Source organism: Anas platyrhynchos, chromosome 14 (genome assembly GCF_047663525.1).
Source record: "Anas platyrhynchos isolate ZD024472 breed Pekin duck chromosome 14, IASCAAS_PekinDuck_T2T, whole genome shotgun sequence".
Classification (NCBI taxonomy): domain Eukaryota; kingdom Metazoa; phylum Chordata; class Aves; order Anseriformes; family Anatidae; genus Anas; species Anas platyrhynchos.
Window position 1 is genome coordinate 502048 of NC_092600.1, and position 13881 is coordinate 515928.

A 13881-nucleotide genomic window follows, 5' to 3' on the forward strand; every position below is an offset into this window, starting at 1 on the left:
CTTAAACCTGTGTAACAGTGCGAAAACAAATCTTAACAGGACTAATCACTATGAAAATCTAGATGGCTGGACTTTTTGGCAACGAAACCTTGTGTGCAGAAATTAACAAGAAAAACAAGCAACTTAAGCAAACTATTTAAGATAATAAATTATTGCACCTGATCAGGGCAATGCCAGACATGAGTACAGACTGGGAGAACTCCTTGAGAGCATCCCTGCAGAGAAGGACTTAGTAGTTCTGTTGGACAAAAAGTTCAACATGAGCCATCAGTGCATGCTTGCAGCCCAGAAGGCCAAGTGCAGCAACAGAGGTGGGAGCAGCAGGCCGAGGGAGGTGACCGTCCCCCTCTGCTCTGCCCCACTTGGGGTGGTGCACCTGGGTCTGAGGCTCCCAGCACAAGGACGTGGACCTGTTAGAGCAGGTTCATAGGAGGGCCACGAAGATGATAGGGCTGGAGCACCTCTCCTATGAAGGAAGGACAGAGCTGGAGATGTTCAGCCTGGAGAAGAGAAGGCTTGGGGGAGACCTCCTTGCAGCACTTCACTACTTAATGGAGGGGGGTTAAAAAAAAAAAAAGAAGATGGAAAGTGACTTTTTACACAGATAGATACGATAATGATAGAGGGAATGTTTGTAAACCAGGAGAGGGGACATTTAAGATTAGATGTTAAGAGGAAATTTTTCACTCAAAGGGTGGTATGGTACCGAAACAGGTTCCCAAAGAAGCTGTGGATGCCCCATCCCAGGAGGTGTTCAAGGCCAAGCTGGATGGAGCCCTGGGCAACTTGATTTAGCAGGTGGTATCACTGCCCATCGCAGGGGCAGAACTAGGTGATCTTCAAGATCTCTTCTAAGCCAAGCCAGTCTACAATTCTACGGTAAACCATGCTCAAAAGTATTTCCTGGATTCATCAAATAACTTATACCACTTACTTTCAATCCTAATGATTTCTTAAGACAATGCTATTTCCTCCTTACCATCTCAGCAATATCAAGCACTTGAGCTGCTAATGTAAAACAGCAGGAAGGTGATGAATCCTCTTAGTTACTGTTACCACTTTACTACATACAAGAGCATAGGAATTGCTTACATGAAGCTTCAGTTATTTTATTTACACAGGCTTAGTACTTAAAAACAAACTTACTTGCGCTTTTTAATTTTAATAGGCTCATCTTCATTTGCATCTTCTGTAGATTCATGCTCTTCTCTAACTGTAGAAGAGATTTCAATAATACTTTAGAGTTTTATCTTTACAGTGAGGCTGTCCTTGAGCAAAAAACAGAGGACAATGTGTGCAGTACTGCATTCTGACAAAGGAAGACTGTCTTGGTTGCTTTCAGATAAATACCATCAGGATTCAGGGGCAGGACTAAAGGACTCGTGGCAATCTTTGCATTTAGAAGTATAAATACTGACCTCTTACTTACATGGAAAAAAAAAAAAAATCAGGCTAAGCAGCCTAACGAAGAACATTTGGATCTCCTGGTTATTACTTGCACTTTGCTCTCCTCCAATACCAAGCCCACATGTCATCCTAGGATCATTTGCTAGAACTTGTACCAGAAAGAAATCTAAACTCAGCAGTCTCACGTGTTCTGTGTTCTTGGCATCTGTTTTCAAACTGTATTGCAGTTGATGTTCTTGCATTCCCACTGTCTTTCTTAAAGACATTCCAAAGCTATATGCATTCTTCAGTATCTGCTTACATCTCTCTCGCTTATTTAAATGTTACTAATTTTGGAAATGAACACAAAATAAATGATCAAGTATGTTTAGAGTTCTAAAGCAAGCAATAAGATTGCTCTTACTGAGTTTTTTTCCTTCTTCCATTCCTTTTTTGTGAGGAGGCTCTTGAATAATTTTGTCCACATCAGCTCTTCCAATGAGGTCATCTGGTCTGTCCCACATTGAAAGCCGGGTGGTAGGGTTATAGAAGAAAACACGCTCATCACCAGTCCACACCACACACCTAGAAGTTTAACAGAAAACAAAGTCTTATTTTGTTTTACCATATTTATGTTACCATATTCAAAGACCAAGAAAGAACAAGACAAATTTTAATACTGGGAAGCTCTTTCTTCTTTCACTAACTCAGTAAGTCACTACATATTTGTCTATAGAAAGAAGAAACATAAATAGATGTTATAGGAAGACTATTACAACTTGGCAGAACTGAAATCCCATGAAATAATGTATGGTTCAAACCTTCAATTGAATCCTGAAATTAGTTTTTACAGCACTCATCAAAACAAGAAGGTTCCAAGCTGTTGAATTACCAAAGCTTTTAGGTTGAGCTTTTGTTTTGTTTTGCATTTCTTAAAAATACTGCATGCAGCATGCCTTCCTTTTCACAGTATTCCCACCTTTCCTGTCTAAAATATCCTAGTTTTCCTTTTTATATCCATGAATCTTGGTCTGGAGGCATAGCAACAGCAGCACAACTGAGTCTGAAGAATATGTTATGATTAGCTGCCAGGAACAGGTTGTCTGGTCAATCAGCACCAACGCAAATACTGTAGTATAGACGTCTTCACCCACATGGTGTTGGGAACAGCATGGAAACAAGTGGAGGAGGGAGGAGTGGATTCTAGCTTGTATACTTTTTTAGTCAGTGACAACTTGCACACTACTTGTCAATACACACCTTCTCTTCACGTTTGATTAAATTCACAGTTAACAGGAAGGAGGGCTGACAAAAGACTCTTCCCAGAATTGTGTCCTGGTTTCAGTTAGCACAGAATTAATTTTCTTCCTAGTAGCTGGTGGAATGCTGTGTTTTGGCTTAGGATGAGAAGAGTGCTGATAACACCCCGATGCTTTAATTGTTGCAGAGCAGTGCTTATACCAAGCCAAGGACATCTCAGCCTTTTGCTCTGTCCTGCCAACAGGCAGGCTGGGGGTGCAGTAAGAGCTTGGAGGGGACAGACCCAGGACAGGTGACCCAAACTAGCCAAAGGGGTATTCCATACCATCTGACGTCATGCTAAACAATATATAGGGGTGGCTAGCCGGGGGAAGGGGCCGGACTGCTCGGGGTTAGGCTGGGCATCGGTCAGCGGGTGGTGAGCAATTGCATTGTGCATCACTTGTTTGTACATACTATTACTTTCGTATTATCACCATTGTATCATTATTATTATTATTGTTATTATTATTTTTGTTATTATTATTTTCCTGTCTTATTAAACTGTCTTTATCTCAACTCACGGGCTTCACTCTCCATTTCTCTCCCCCGTCCCAGAGAGGGAGGGGGGAGGGTGAGCGAACGGCTGCGTGGTGTTTAACTGCCGGCCGGGTTAAACCACAACAAATTGCTAGTGTTAAATGATGGAAAGTTAAATGATGGAAAGTAATGTTCTGCATATGCAATGGCAGAGTATCAGTTTACTCAAACTAATAAATAACTGTTCCCCAGTTTTAACATTTCTGATGTTATTCACATTGTTCCTAAAGAGTAAAAATAATAACACCTTAAAATATCCCCATGTAAAGAAAGACCAATTATCACAAGCCCATTGGTCAAGAGAAAACTTCACATAGACAATTACATTTTGTTTCTGCAACTGTTATTTCACAGGATACTAAATGGCATCAGGGAGAAACACAGGAAATACTAGCAAAGAAAATCCTATGAAAGCAGAAGGTTAGGAGTCAGTCTAGTGCCACAGGATAAATGTAGAGAAAAACAGGCTATACTTAAGTTGTGTTTGGACTGAGCATAGCTTGTAGTTTTTGAAGATGTAAAGAATATACCACAATTCCATTTGAGAAAGCAATTGACTCTCTTTTTGAAAATCATCTACTACAGAATAAAAGTATAATGGTCACAGCACGGGTAAAGTCTTCATGATACTATACATACAGGCTGCTATTGAGCATCTATCCTACATTAAAGAACATTGGATTATTTTGGTCATTAGCTGCACCTAGTCCTTCCGCAATACATAAGGGCGAAAGTAGTACACATGCTCTCTTTTTGGCCAGTGTTTCATGCCAGATCAGAAGGAATCAGCAGCAGATGAAGCTGGCTGGGATATGAAATCTATGCTGGTAACATCTCATAGGACTGCAGACTGCAGTTAGTGAGTGGTACAAAGACTATGTGCACGCACCACTAAACATCAGAAGTACTGAGACAGTGTGAATTGTGTTGCCTGAAGGAAACAAATGCTATTTGAGTCAGAAGAGTACCAAGAAAAAGGTTCTTCATACGTTATTACTTGTTCTACCTCTCCAGCAACCTTCCTCGTGTCTACAGGAAATTATGTTTCTGATGTTTCAGTCACCCCAGTTGCAGGCCATAGGGAAAATCGTTACCTACCATGGGGTTCCTGGAATAGGAGTGGTTGCAACTGGCTTGGCTTTCTGAGCTGCTTTTTCTTCTTCAGTCATTTCTTCCTCTTTTGGCTCCTCAAGATAAAAAAAAAAAGTTACAGGACGCAGACAATAATAGCTATTTATTTATTTTAAAGCAACTTGCTTTAAACAAGCAAAAGTATTTTAAAAACAATGCTAATAAGCAGCTCACAAATATACTTCATCAACAGTACACTTCAAACAACAGTATTGTAATTTCATCACATAGACAGTAACTTCTATTCCAAAATCTCAAACCGGAGTGTTTACTTAACTTAGACTTCAGTGAAACTTTACTTAAATGCTTTCCTAGTTCTGCATGAACCCTTGACTCAAGGCCTAAACATAGGGACAATGGTCGAAATACTCAAAGAAATTTGTTTTTATTTTTAAAATACATTTACTTGAAACTGAGACATGGAGTATGAAACAGTCAAAAGTCTACAGTGACCTTTGTATCATTATGATTCTATGATTAAAACAAACAAACAAACAAAAACCAACTAGCAACTACCTCAAAAGTAAATGGGGCAAATGGGTAGCAAAACCAGCCAGTGAATTATGTGGTTTTGCTTAGAAATCTACATTGAAGTTCATAGGAATCAATATAAAAACATTTATTTTCATTCAAGCATCTTGGTATCTTTAAGACCTACGTTTTTTCAGCATGACAAAAAGCATTAAAAAAAAAAAAGTTGCAGTGTTAGCACTACACATTTTCTAGGATATGCATTCCTAGAAAGCTAAACTTACTGGTTATAGCACATGGAAAGAAAGTTTTGTTTCAAAACTGCTCAAAAACTAAGTAGTAAAGAAGTAGGAAAATGGCTATTTAAAGATTCCATATATTCAGCAAATTTCATTTTTCTGAACATCTTCAGATGAGAAATCATCACACCGATGTAATTACCTTTTTTTTTTGTCTATGTTCACATTAATTTATTATTATTATATATTTTTTTTTTAACTTAATTCACATACTATCATTCCTGTAAAGTTTTTTTCCCCCTTAAAGGAAAAAAAAAAAAAAAAAAAGCTGTGAGGCCAAAAAGGAAGGCTTTCAAAATCACCCCAGGAATTCAAGAACTCAAACTACTAACCATGTCTCCTGTCAATATGCCTGGTCTACAGATGCATCCACACCTGTAGGATGTAGGATTCAAAATGGCGATACTGACTATTTGGTTGCAAGGTCTTTTACCTCCTTTATAAGTTCTTTTATAGGTTCTTCTTTTGGCTCTTCTTCCTCTGTCTCCATTGGTAAAGGCTCCTCCATAGGTTCTTTAATCGGCTCTTTAATCTTCTCTTCCATTTTTTCTGCATAAAGATAAAAATTTCTTTAGTATTATTAATAAACAATTACAGAACCAAAAGAGACGTGGTTTTATCAGTAAGTTTTGCTTTTGCTGTTGTAAATTGGAAAATTTTATTTTTAACGTGTTTTCACCCCATTCCATCCTCCTTGTGCTTTACAATGTGTGCTTATAAAAATAATCTCATCTCCTGTAGCATGATCTACTTGAGACTGGACAAGGAAATACTGCAGGACAACTTTAGCTAGCTGTTAAAAAGCTAGCTAAAGCATATCGATAGAAATAGCCAAAACACTAATAAAAAATATCATCCATATTCAAATAAGTATTCAACTTTTAAAACAAAAAGTCTTAAGTTTCAACATGAGATACTGGGACATTGGCAAGGAAGTCTTTTTTTTTGGTAAGTACATCATGCAAAAACTATGGAAAAAAGCTGATTGAAAAAACATTAAATTTATAAAGAAAAGCAAGAAGAGAAGCCTTGAGGTCTTCAACTTAATTGCTAGCCACTTTGTGATTACGTGTAGTTGAGAGTATTTCTTTCCCATCACAATGGCAAAGACTTCCTTTGACTTCAAATTCTCTTACAAACAGTATTTATTAGCAGTTACGGTCAGATAGGCTGACATTCCTTTTGCAAGTAAGGATCCAATTACAAAAAAAAGTCTACACCATGATGAGAAGTGGGTTTTTTTGAATTGTTCTAAATTAAGGCATAGGTTTGCAAATGAAGCATCAAAAGATAAATCCAGAGAGGGAAAAATTAAATTTACTCAAGTAATTCAATACAGAGTTAATAATAAATGAAGTAGATACAGGGCTAGGATTACATAAGGATTCCAGAACTTCCAGGAAATATTTTCTAGATTGCATGCAACATTGAAGGCCACCTTCAGATTAGAAATGCTGTGACAAAAAACCACATCTGAAAATTCACGGAGACTCATCTGAAAATTGCACTGTACCCATTTAAAAAACCAACGTATAATCTTCAGTCAGCAAAACTGATATTTGCTTAAGTGACTTCACATCACTAAATTGCAGAGCTATTATTTATACTCGAGTTATTAGAAAGATAGGTATCAATTAAACTAGCTCACTGCACAAGTGTTTGGAACGTGTCTAAACAGAGACTTCTTGTTACTAAAAATTCATGAGGGAATAAGAGCAAGAACTATTTGCTCTGACTGTATTTTATTCCCCCCCCAAAAATACTTCAAATTGAAAAAAAAAAGCCACAAGATTTTTGCCCTTTCTTCCTTATTTGTGATACAAGAATTTGCCTCCAAAGGAAAAACACCCATTGATATAATGTGGATAAAAATAAAGACAAGAATATGACCTGAATACAACTTGGGAACTGGGGGGCAGGAGGCAATTTCTTCCTATTTCAAATCTTATCATACACTTAGCTTGTCACAAACAACATACTTTCCTGGTTTACACTCTTTAAAATAAATGATCCCCCCACCTACACTTTTCTGTCTTTCTTTCAGATCTCGTCAAACAGATGAGTAGGTACAGTATTTACACTCTACTGGAGTGGAAAGACTCATTTATTTGTGTGTTACAGGATATCAAAGCAACTCTAGAACGAAATACTCTTTCAGTGCAGTGGGAAACAAAGAAGCTACGACTTCCAGGCTCAAACAGCTTAAGTGTCTTTAGTTGGGCACTGGAATGGGTAGCCCAGGGAGGCAGCAGAATCACTGTCCCTGCAGGCGTTTAAGGAAAGGTTGGACCTGGCACTTAGGAACATGGTTTAGTAGGTGATACTGATAGTGGGGGATGGTTGGACCAGATGATCTTGGAGGTCTTTTCCAACCTGAATTATTCTATGATTCTACGTGGATCCTTATAATCAGGATTTCAAAATATGCTTAAGGCAGATACTGGATTAGAAAAATTCTTGTTCATATTTTTAAACACAACCATTAACGGTCTAAGGAATTTTGCCTGGTATAAAGCTGTATTAAAGTACCTTTTTCTTTCAGTTCTTGGGGTTTTTCCCACGTTGACTCCAAAGTCCTGTTGTTGTAATAGTAAGTCTTTCCATCTGCTGTTTTATACTCTGTCCACTCAGAGACTGCTGTTGCTCCAGCCAATGTAGCAGGTGAAGCGGCAATAGCAACCTGAGGATGGATCATAGGTACAATGGGAGGTGCCATTCCTGGCAAGACACCTATATAAAGAACAAACAGAAAAAGAGAAGAGAAAAAAGGGAAAGGAAACAGAACAGTAAATGACAATGAAATACCCAAGAACAAAAACCTAGCACTTTACTGACTTACTTTACAAAGTACATAAAAATTATTTTGAAAATGAAATTCGAAAGCAAGGCATAGTTACTGAATTCCTTCCTACATTTTCTGATCAGTAATGCCTGTGCTACCAAGAAAAACAGATAAATAAAATTTTAATTGATTTCCAATTCTACACAGAAGAAAGCCTGTTTGTTTTTAGACATTTCCTTTAACACTTCAAAATGAAGCATTATGCTAAGAAACACATCTTTCTTATTTCTCTGTAGCAAGTTATAATTAAACAGTAGAATAATTCTGTCATTTTAACATATTCCTAATGCTTTTGTGTAAAAACAAAACAAAACAAAACAACAATGTTGGTTTGAATTTCAGCCATACAATACAATATGGATCAGAACTCTGGTACATCTTAAACCCTGACTTAAAAATTAACATAAATTTAGAGCCTTGGATGAAAAAGAAATAAGAATTAAATTATTTCAGATTGTGATGGTTTTGTTTAGTATCGAAGATTGGAAAAAACATTTTATTCACATCCTAAAGCAAAATGCCAAGCAAATATTGAAAGGTAAAAAGTCAAAATGCTACGTTATTCTGTTAATTCTCTGTTTATCCCAACAAAATGGATATACTGAAAGTATTTTGAATGACAACTTCTATAGAAGTGAATTGGATACGACTAGCATCACAAGATCATAGTTTTGAGCTTTCACCATTTGCATGAAAAAGTTTCATTTTAAGTAAGGGGAAAAAGTACACATTACACATTGCCATAAACTAACTTCAGTAAATGGCATTTCTTAAATGCATAATATGAAAAATGAAAATTTATACTAAGACACGTACACGCACACCAACATGCAAGCACAATCATGTCACTATACATGTGGAAGTCAGAAAAACAAAAATCCACACACAAGAAACTAATAACTAAGAGGTATGGGCATGAAGAGGTTCACAATTATTACAGAACTCAGTGATTACAGAAAAATGTACTGGATTTTTTTTTTTTGTATAAAAATAAGCTACCACTAACAGTTAATTGGGAAAATTGTTTCCTGACCAAATACGATATTTGCATTTATACTGGTCTTGAAAATAAAGTATAGATATTCAATCAATTGGGGGAAGCAAATAAATAAAAAATAAACAACAACATTCACTACCATGCCAACTTACAGACAAAACGAACTAAGATGGTTTTGAAAATTACCGGTCTTGGTGGTAGCGACTGTCTTTACATACGGGCAGCTGACTATTTGCATCATTGCTACACCTGTAAAATGGATAAGCAAGCATGTTGGAAAGCTGCCATTGTACGTCAGCTACCACTGGGAGTCTGGGTGCTACAGATTTCCTGCTACAATTTGGAATGCCATTTTCAGCTGGCAAAAAAGAAAGCCTCTTAGACAAGAAAATGTAAATTATTTGTGCTCCAGAATTTTATGCCAGATCAAATTTAAAACTGATTTTAAGCTGCAGCAACAGTTTCTGCCTACATTAAGCCATCTGTTTAGCAATTACTGGGATGCTGCTTAAAAAAAAAAAAAAACAAAAAAAAAACAACAAAAACCCACCACGATGTTTGAATGATGACTCAGGGGTTTAAGTTCATCCTAGGCAAGGTAGCACCATGGAAGATTATGCTAATGGAGATGTTCTCCACTGACAGCATCTGCTCAGACAGATCCATCAGAGCAGCAGCAAAGTGAAACCGACTGTCTTTGCTTCTTTCAGTCTGCTGCTGCATTTAGGAAGTAGTAGCCAGAGGAGGACAGATTTTAAACTAGTCGGACTAGCAAGGAGTGGTGGAATGAAATTCAAGTCCAACCCAGAGGAAAAGGTGAGGTGATGAAGGTCATTAAGGAAAGGCTGGAGGTAGAAGAAGGGGAGGGGGGAGTAATAAAAGCCATGAAGCCACGTACAGAGGTACACAAACCTGCACTAGGTCAGTGGCAGCAAATATTTCCTTCATTTTTTGTTACCTAGAATGTCATAAGCTGAAAATGCTCTGAAAACAGCATTAGTTCTCCAAAGCCATCATGCACTGTTCTGCTCTCCAGCTGTGACACAGGCCACAAAGGGGAAAGCATCTAATCCTCTTCAATTAGATGAAAAATTAATTAGGAAATTAGACAGGTGTAAGGGGAATGCATTTCCAAAAACCTTCATGTTAGGGTACAGAAGGAAGCTGCACAAGTTTTCTCTACATCGGTCCAGTTTTGACACTTGGAAACTGAAACACGTCAGAAGCTTCTCCCTAAACTATTTCAATTCCATCACATGAGGGTGGAAATCCTCCAGCACAAAGTGAAATTAAACCCCTGTGTTTATAACAAATGCAACTTCTATTTTTCTTCATTAGAGATGTAGTATAAAAAGTGTACTAAAAATATTGCCAATTTATTTCAAAAATATTTGCGAAAAGATAGAATTGTAATGTTAATTGTAATGTTCTTTACTAATTACTTCAATGAAAGAATCCAAAACAAGTTTTATAAAAAAAGTATGACTTGAGACACAAAAACAATGACTTAAACAGCACTGAATGAAGCATTTCTCTAAATTTGGGAGGAGAGTCACGTTATGTACTCAGAAATTCGTTTTGTTACGGAAGTTACAGCATGTCTTAAAGTGGGTCAGTATAAATAGTGCCATCTGCGGGACTGCTGAGATTCCAGGTACCACAGCGCAGATACGACTTGCAAATACCCAAGCTGTTTCCTCTGCCAAGTTCATTTTCAAACACACAGCTAACTTTTAACATATGAATTAAGAGAAAGCAGACTTACTTTTTAAGATCTGAGATTACGAGATATCACTAATCAACTCTTCCATTGCTCCGTCTTACTACAGCATAATACAGAGATTAACTTTGCAATCACACAACAATGGCATTCATCAACTGTCCCTGTAACTTGAAAGCAATCCAGCTGATTTGATATGAACTGCTGAAAGTCCCAAACATCTATACATTAAAAACTTTGTAAGCCTTTTTGAATTCACCTCTCACTGCCTTGAACTCATTTTGACTTCTCTTTAAACATGGTTTTTTGTTTGTTTGTTTTTATGGGGGTTGTAAACCATTACAATCAACTCAGGCTAGAGCTAGCTGAAAGAAGTAAAATTATTTTATTCTGTAATCAGGCAAAATAACGAATTAGACTCATCAGCAGAAACATGCTCTTTTCTGCTGGGTATCCCTCCTGTGTGTTAGGGGTTCAACCCCGAAGGCTCATCTCACCACGAGAACAGGAGAGGCCACATCTGCACTTACTACCCCTGAAATTCTGAAAGACTCGTTTTCCAGTAAGAGTCTAAGGAGGAGATGACTGACACTCTTCCTCTGTCTTTCCTTCAGCACTCAATAAATTCTTTGACTGAGAACTTACAAAAAAAAAATATCAACCAACCACACAGCCCAGGGTGCCTATTTGCAGTGGTGCTCACCTCTGCCAGTTTAACCATTTGCATTTTACCAGACAGTTCACAGCTAAGTAGGTGGTTGTATCTTTGCAAGATGCATAAGAACCCTCTGCACTACTCTGATTCTTTGCTGACAACGTCAGAAACTGCAGGTAAGAGCAGTCAGCTGGCCACTTCTAAGGCTTAGCCATTTCTCTTGTTCTCCCAGACCTCACAAATACATAGAGAGCAGAATTCTCCCCACATTCTTTACTCATTTTTCACCCCACCTTGAATATGACGTTCAGAACGTTTATCTGTGCTTAAACAAGGAGCACTGCGCTGTGATTGCCTTTTCAAGCGTACTACAGCTGCAAAAGCTTTGCCTAGTTATTTGAAAATGTAATACGCTTCTAGAAGAACCAACTAAAAGTTGGTTCTCTCTTCTAGTCTCTCTTAAAATAAATGCTTTTTATTCCACATATTTTCTACCTGATGGGTAAAACGAATACCCCTTTGAACTATTTTGGTGCTTTTATCTTTTTATCAAAGAGGATATAAGGAGTGTTCTAAAGCATTTTTTTTCATCTAATTAATTAAATGGGAGGTTAAAGCCACCCATCGTACGTACTGCATCTAGGCATCGAGTGGACAGCGGGAAAGAAGTCACCTCCCTCAGCCTGCACAGAGCAAAAGATGCCAGGAGGCAGCTCAGAGCTGCTTCTTTGTAATTCTTCTTCAGAAACTAACTTGTATCCAACACAACTGCAGTCTCAAGGCTTTCCTTGCAAGGGAAAACCACCAGCTCTCAAGTATTTCATTATACTACTACGCACTCAAACAGAAGCAACAGGAACTGCATCCATGAGAACTGGATTGTTTAAGCAATGAGTGGTTTGCAGGACCAACTAAGACCTGTTCAGTGGTTACAAAGAGCAGGTTGAGTCCAAAATTCTGCCAGCCTAAAACATCTCCTTCAGTATCTAACCAAATGTCTTTATCAAAACTTGATAAAATATAACTAAGCCAGGCACCAGAGGGCTCCCATCTATGATTCTGTCACAATGGTCTTTACATCTGAAGCTTACGGATAGCACCCTGGCATCCTGAATGCCTAAATTAACTGCCCTCTGGTTAAAGCTCAACATCTTGCTTAGACATTCAGCACCACGCTTAATAGTTGCAGAACAAAGGAACTGCAAACACCCAACATCACTCCAGGGCAACGCATTTGAATGGTAATTTTTCCTGCTCGTAAATTATTTTCATCTGACTTTCTTCAGCTATAATCCGTGTCCTAATCTAGAATAAGCCCAAGACTCGAGGTCTATACCAAACAAATTGAAAAAAGTTGAAGTGATATTGCAACTGGTAAAATACAGAGCTACAGTTTTCTCAGTCACTTATAGATTCCGGCCAAAGCTCACTTTTTTTTTTTTTTAATAGGATGACGAGATAGACACATGCCGTAAGACTAGGAAGTGTTTAGTGCAATTGTTGTATTTCCAATCATATAAAAGATAAAGGGTTACATGTTTAAATGTAGCTATTTTCTGATACAGATATAAAAGAATTCAAGTCAAAAATTTCATTTTCATTGGTAATTAAAAAGTCTGTCTGCTAACCCTGAATTCTTTCAAAAACATTCTAAGTGGAGAGGATTCAGGCAAGTTCCATACACAGTGGACACATGAGTGCAAACAAATTGACAACATGGACATGTAGCGGACAAGACAATTACAGTTCGCCAATTTACCTGGAAGTGGAATAGGCATGCCAGGAAGGGGGACACGAAATGGAGGTACCATTACTGGTGGAAAAGCAGGAATTGCTGCAGTTGGTTGAGGTACTGCATGAGGAACTGCAGGAGGCAATGTCTGTGGGACTGGCTGGGGTACAGTCTGCACAGGTGTAGCAGAAGGAGCAGAGGTTGAAACACTGACTGATGGTGTGGCAACTGAAACACCCGAACTCGGGGTCTGGTCTTGTGTGGTAGGTGCTGATAAAAAAAAAAAAAAAAAACAACAAAGAACACCTTGTATCTTAGGTACTACAATATATTGGCTGCAAACATACTGGCTCTCTGTTTCCCAACAGATGTCACATAAGCAGATACGCTTAGATAAAATCAACAGGAAGACACTCTTGGAGAGAAAAAAGCCTTTGCCTTCTCTGTAACACTAGGTATTTACAAAGAAAGTCAATTTCAAGTTTTACTTTGTAAACACTCTTTATTCCTAACAGGTCTCCATAGTAGTGCCAAAAGTATAGCAAAGGACAAACAGAGCTTGCTTAGTAAATAAATTAAATTCTTCTCTGTATCCCTGTTCAGAAGAATAAAAGGGAACATTACAGAGTTTGGAAAACGTGTTCATTCTTACACTGAACGAACAAAGGTGGTTTGTTTTTAAACAAGCATAACGACTGCAGCATGTGCATGACAGTCTAAAACTGTGCTTATGAATGCGTGATCCAAGAATGGAAAAGTATCCATTTAAAACGTGTAATTAAACATGGAAAAGCAAAGTACTTTTTTGT

At 37.8% G+C, this 13881-nt stretch overlaps 1 protein-coding gene across 4 annotated transcripts in view; it reads right to left on the minus strand.

Moving 5' to 3' along the window:
- Nucleotides 1-13881, minus strand: part of TCERG1 (transcription elongation regulator 1) — a 34924-nt gene that overhangs the window by 13870 nt on the left and 7173 nt on the right. Inside the window, exons 5-11 of one of the 4 annotated variants that reach the window (XM_027468719.3) lie at nt 13100-13342; nt 9152-9214; nt 7656-7856; nt 5560-5675; nt 4324-4409; nt 1811-1971; nt 1147-1213 (exon numbers count right to left, since the gene is read on the minus strand). In XM_027468719.3, the coding sequence (XP_027324520.2) occupies nt 1147-1213; nt 1811-1971; nt 4324-4409; nt 5560-5675; nt 7656-7856; nt 9152-9214; nt 13100-13342 (937 nt within the window). Of the gene's footprint in view, nt 1-1146; nt 1214-1810; nt 1972-4323; nt 4413-5559; nt 5676-7655; nt 7857-9151; nt 9215-13099; nt 13343-13881 lie in introns of all 4 variants that reach the window. The other 3 variants (XM_027468718.3, XM_027468720.3, XM_027468721.3) reach the window with 3 other exon arrangements.